We start from the raw sequence: 5645 nt of genomic DNA on the forward strand, positions 1-5645 counted from the left end.
ATTAATGTACGTGTATGTAATATGTATACGTTCACGGCTGTGTACATACATACATACATACGAATTATTATATTATTAAAATACGCTTTTGTATATGTTTTGTGTAAACATGATTCTTTTTCAGGTAATGGCACATGAAAAGATATTTGGAATGCGAAGAGTTCTATATTGAATTGGAAATAACTGTTTTATAACGAACGAGAGTAATATATATTCTCAAGAAAATATGCGTAATAAATACGATAATAATGATGGATATATTATATAGAGAACAATATATTATATATATTGGATATATTATATAGAGTGTAAGAGAGAATGTGATAGTGAGATAGCGAAGTTGTTAATAGAAGAGACGCGAAGAAGTTATTCTTAAGGAAAAATACGAGGTGGTACTAATGAAGTATTCTTCATAGGTACTCCCGAGCGGGGCGGGAGTAACTATGACTCTCTTAAGGGTGCCCTCTGGTAAAGAATTCGTCTCTCCGCTGTCTTTGTGACAAGAGCAGAAAACATAGTGGCTCTATTCTCAATGACGTACCGGACTGGTCCTCGGGTCAGTCTAGTATCTGAGAGATAGAGAATACTCCTAGGTGTGTGCGACGGGGCTGTGACTCCCTTAAGGTTTCTTGGGGGGTGGGGCAACTGTCTTAGTCCTTTGGGCAAGGGAGGAGGCACAGCAGGGTCTATATCAATGAAGTGTAAGGCTGATCGTAGGATTCCTTTCCCGTCTACAGGGCTATGACTTCCTTAGGGTGCCTCATGGGTTTCTCCTACGGGAAGTCCAACTCCCGCAGTCCTGTAACCCACTGACTTGGTAACTTTTCCTGTGCACACATCTGCCGAACGGGGGATGGTTTCATGAGCAAGGTCTCCTAACGCCGCCTTGATTCTGTCAGTAAACCATCCCCAAAGCCGACCTCCACGTTCAGCCATTGGGAAAGGCAACGTGGCGCCGAGCAAGGGACCATGTGGCTCCCGGTCCTAGCTAACGGAGGGGGCCAAAACACCAATGGAAGAGGCGACGAAGCGCACGTCGTTTGGGAGTTTGCAACCCCATCTTCCTGAACTATACAACGGGATCCCCAGCATGCCGAAGAAGGACATCTATCATGGAATAAAAGGCTGAGACGGACAACCTCTCAAGAGGTACCTAGTGCCTCGAATAACAAAATACATCCTACAAGCATTAATCAGCTATTCGGGGATCCCCGACTACCGGATTGATGGCTGCGCAGACCTGGCTATGTAAATGAACTTGAGAAGGAACGACTGGAAACACACAATGATTTCAAAGTTACAAAATAGCCATTGATGCAATCTAACGATGAGGCTTTGGACACGGATGTTCCCGGCCCTGGGACATCCGTGGCGAACATGTCCGCTATGGACCAAAGGGCCAATGTTGACGACCCCGGCACGTCCAGTGGAAACGAGCAATCTCAACGAGTGGCCTCCCTTTGAATGGGCAAATTGGGTGCCACGGTTGTCAAGCGTCCGGCAGACATGTTTTAAAAGAAAGTCAGTTTGCAGATCATGTTGCCAAGCAACATGCAAACATGAAGATTATATGGACGTGCATTGCATGCCGAAAGGAATTTGATAGGCTACACGGCTGTAAGTACCATATACCAAAGTGCGAAGGACCAACAATCAATGCCCAGTTGGAATATAAATGCAGCGCCTGCGAGAAGTCATACGCAACTAAGAGAGGACTGGCGGCACATGAGATCCGATGGCACCCAAACATTAGGAACCAAAAGAGAATAATTGAGGGAGCTACTAAGAGCAGAGGATAGAGGATAACTGTCTGGTCCAAAGAAAAAACCGATCTCTTAGTAAGTCTAAACGATCGATATAAACACCTCAAACAGCCCAACGCAGCAATACAGAAGCATATCCCCTCAAAGACATGTAAACAAATTGGGGATAAAAGAAGACTCCTATTTGCTCAAAGAGAGGACCATGGTCCGACGAAACAAAATAGTGACAGCGAGTACGAGTCGGCCACGGAAGAGATAGATGCGGCTCCCCTTGAAAGGCCAGTAAGCCCGAATTTCGAAGTGGCTTTCAAGGAGGTAATAAGAACGCTACCTGTGGAAGAAAGTAATGACTTCCAACAGGTCGAAAATAGAATAATAGCGTTAGCCGAAAGAGGCTCCGTCGAGGGAGCCGATATAAACGATGTTCTTGAATCATTTGTCCTGAAACTAGAAACAGACTGCACCAAAAATCAGAACAAATCCGAGTCAAAGAACCGTCAAAAGAGGGGCGACACGAGGACGAAGCTATGGAGACAGGAAATAAAATACCACTTAAGGAAAAAAACGAGGTGGTACTAATTAAGCCCAAAAAAGAGGAAAAGAGAAACAATGACCAGATAATAGCCGACGTGTTTAAAAAGCTGGAAAGTGTCCGAAGGACACTAAAAGTTAAGTATCCTAGCTCAATCAATGGCTGAATGGAACGCTGGGCTGGCCGTGGTCGCAGAGCCATACAGAATTGCTGATAACCCAAATTGGATAGGAGACAGAGGGGGCCTGGTGGCAATTGTTCATAGACCTATCCCAGTAGCTCCCCAAGCTAGGGTCCTAAAACGCGGCCGAGGCTACGTAGCGGCAGTTTGGGGGAATTTAGCGATAATTGGAGTATACGCTCCCCCCAGCTGGCCGTTATCATCTTTTAATAGGTTATTGGATGAAATAAGCGCAAGTATCACATCCTCCCCAACGCAGGCTATATTAGTGCTTGGAGATTTCAATGCAAAGAACACCCTTTGGGGCGCCACCAAGCTGGACGCCAGGGGCAGCGCTACCGCAGAATGGGCAGCGGGCCAGGACCTACGACTGCTCAACACAGGAGATACTAGTACCTGTATCCGCTGGCAGGGAGAGTCAATAGTGGACATCTCGTGGGCTACTCCTGCGGCGCTAGCGCACATACGAGACTGGAAGGTCATGGAAGACGCCGAGACCTTGAGCGATCACCTTTATATTAAGATACGCCTCCGTCTTCCTGAAACCGGAAACGACGGCTATATAACAGGCAGATCCCAACGCCCCTGTCCGTGCGTATCCAAGCAACTGACAAACCCTAGATGGGCTTTAAAGAAGTTAGACATGGACCTACTTATGGCCGCAGCGGCTGCGAAGTCTTGGCCTGCCATTCCTGAATCAATCGACCCGGCTACCGAAGCCGAATGGTTCCGCCAAGCATTGACAGAAATCTGCGACACTGCCATGCCGCGCTGTAGAACAATGCCAGTCTACTGGTGGTCTGCGGACATCAAGGAGGCACGAAGGCCCGTCGGCAGTTCCAACGAGCTCGAAGAAGGAAAAAGAGAAGCCCCACCATAGAGGAATCTCTGCACATGCGGTATCGGGCTGCAATCGAGAAGCTGAAGAACATCATCACAGCAGCTAAGACCCGAGCATGGCAGGAATTGGTCGACACTCTCGACCAAGACCCATGGGGACGCCCCTACCGCGTTGTTCTAGGGAAGATCCGTCCCAGGACCGCACCTATCACGGAATCTCTTGACCCGAAGCAGCTAGACCGTATTCTGGATGCACTTTTTCCAAACGAAAAAAGTGGAAACGAAGAGAACCCTAACCTAACTAGAGCAGCTTGACGGAACACGCGAGACGACTCTCCAATTCTGCCAATCTCAGAAGAAGAGCTAGAAGCCGCGATAAAGAGAATGGCTAGAAAAAACACCACCCCGGGCCCGGATGGAATCCCGGCTAAAATCCTGGCACCGGTGCTGCGGGAACTCAGCCAAGTACGTTAGTACGTCAAATGAGAAAGCAAGGCCTGGTGGTAGAGGTCCAAAACCACAAGGACGTCGAGACCATCCAGGGTTGCGAATTAAATAAAATAGTCCTGGTAGTGGAGAGGCTCAAGAAGATAAACCCTTATGTAGTAACATACAACATAGAAAGGGAGTACAAAGAAAGCGATCTTAAAGAAGATCTGATCAGAAAGAACTTCGACATTGTTTCTGACTCAGATTTTGAGGAGCTTAAAAGCACAATCAGATTTGTGTATTGTTTTAAAAACAAAGATGAAAGGAGGGTGGATTGTACAGTTACCAGCAAAGCTCTTCAGGAGGCTGACGAATACTGGAAGAGCGTTTTTGATGTGGAGGACTTAGAAAGTAAGTGAATATATGAACATAACCAGATGCTACAAGTGTCATGGTTATGGACACATTGCAAAGGCATGCAGCATACCTGAGCAATTGTCTGTGGCAGTAATGACCGTCTTAAAAAGGACTGCCCGAAAAAGAATAACCCTCAATGCATTAATTGCATTAGGGCGAAACGAAAAGACGCAAAGCATGAGGTACACAACACGGACTGCCCTGAGTACAGGCGGTTTATTGAACTATACAACAGTCGCATAAAATGGGACTGAAGTTAGGTCAAATAAACGCCCAAAGATCCGCAGCGGCTGCTGCTAACCTAGAGATTTTAACAAAAGAAAAAGGGATTGATATACTTTGTATATAGGAATCCTTCTGTTATAAAGGAAAACTAAGGGGATATAATTCTCTAAACCTAATAAAAATAAAATCCCAAGGCTGCAGCTACTCATGGGTAGCTGCGGTAATAAACAAGGATAAGGTGGAGGTTCTACTAAGTGTCGGAGAGGAAAATAAGCACATATTGCTTTAAGATCCTGTCAAAGAACACTGAGTTCATACTAATAAATCTGTATTGTCAATATTCGGCCCCTCTCGAGGGCTTTCTAGGCACACTGCAGAGTCTGATAATGGTTTCCCGGCAGAAAAGGTCCTAATTAAGATGGACGCGAACGCAAAGTTATCACTGTGGTAGGCCGAATCAATGAAAAGGGGACATTGCTCGAAGAATTTATATCAGAGAACAACCTAACAATACTAAACAAGCCAAATAACCCGCCCACGCATATAAGTGCGAGTGGGCAATCAAATATTGATTTAACACTTTCCACAGAAAATTTTGCTCGTAGTATTAAGTCGTGGAAAGTGGACTGTAGTTACACTACAAGCGACCACAACTTGATCACTGTTGAACTAGGAAAATGCAATAATGCTAATCTAAACTGGAAATCGGACCGTGGATACAACATAAAGAAAGCTGACTGGCGTAAATTCAGAGAGCAAATAGACCTAAACTTCAGTGATGATGCTATTGAGCGAATTAGCACCCTGCCGACTGACAAAGCCGTGAGGGTATTCAACAAAAAACTGGAAAATTGTTGTTAAAAATCCATCCTAAGGAGAAAGACAGCAGAAAGAACAGTGCCGCGGTGGAACCAAGAATTGATAGACTAAAGTAACAGCGGCCAAAAGGCAACTTACACCTCGTTAAGGTGCTGAATGACTATACAGAAACATATAAGGAAATCAGTGAAATGGAAAAAGAATAAAGAATTCGAGGCGTGAGATATTTTCTCAAAAGTCTTTCGACAGTCCGACATTGTCGTCCAATCAGCCATCCCCCTTCCTAGGCACAGACCTCTTCTCGAAACAATCCGTTCCTATGGTCGCCTATATCAGAAACAAATATGCGAAAGAGATTAGAAAATCCAAAAAAGAAATCTGGCAGGAATTCGTAAAAACGTAAGGAAATAAGGAAATTGCCCCTTGGGGCATTATCTAT

At 45.4% G+C, this 5645-nt stretch overlaps 1 protein-coding gene across 1 annotated transcript; it reads left to right on the plus strand.

The window, feature by feature from the left end:
* Nucleotides 1-2453: 2453 nt before the first annotated feature.
* LOC122534438 lies at nucleotides 2454-3356 on the plus strand. Its single transcript, XM_043665073.1, has one exon. The coding sequence runs from the start codon at nucleotides 2454-2456 to the stop codon at nucleotides 3354-3356; it is 903 nt and encodes a 300-aa protein (XP_043521008.1).
* The last annotated feature ends 2289 nt before the right edge of the window (nucleotides 3357-5645 follow it).

This window comes from Frieseomelitta varia, unplaced genomic scaffold (genome assembly GCF_011392965.1).
Source record: "Frieseomelitta varia isolate USP_RPSP 00005682 unplaced genomic scaffold, Fvar_1.2 scaffold_595, whole genome shotgun sequence".
Classification (NCBI taxonomy): domain Eukaryota; kingdom Metazoa; phylum Arthropoda; class Insecta; order Hymenoptera; family Apidae; genus Frieseomelitta; species Frieseomelitta varia.

Bases quoted from the DNA above. Each gene is read 5' to 3' on its own strand.
- LOC122534438 (XM_043665073.1), top strand. From the start codon at position 2,454: ATGGCTGAATGGAACGCTGGGCTGGCCGTGGTCGCAGAGCCATACAGA.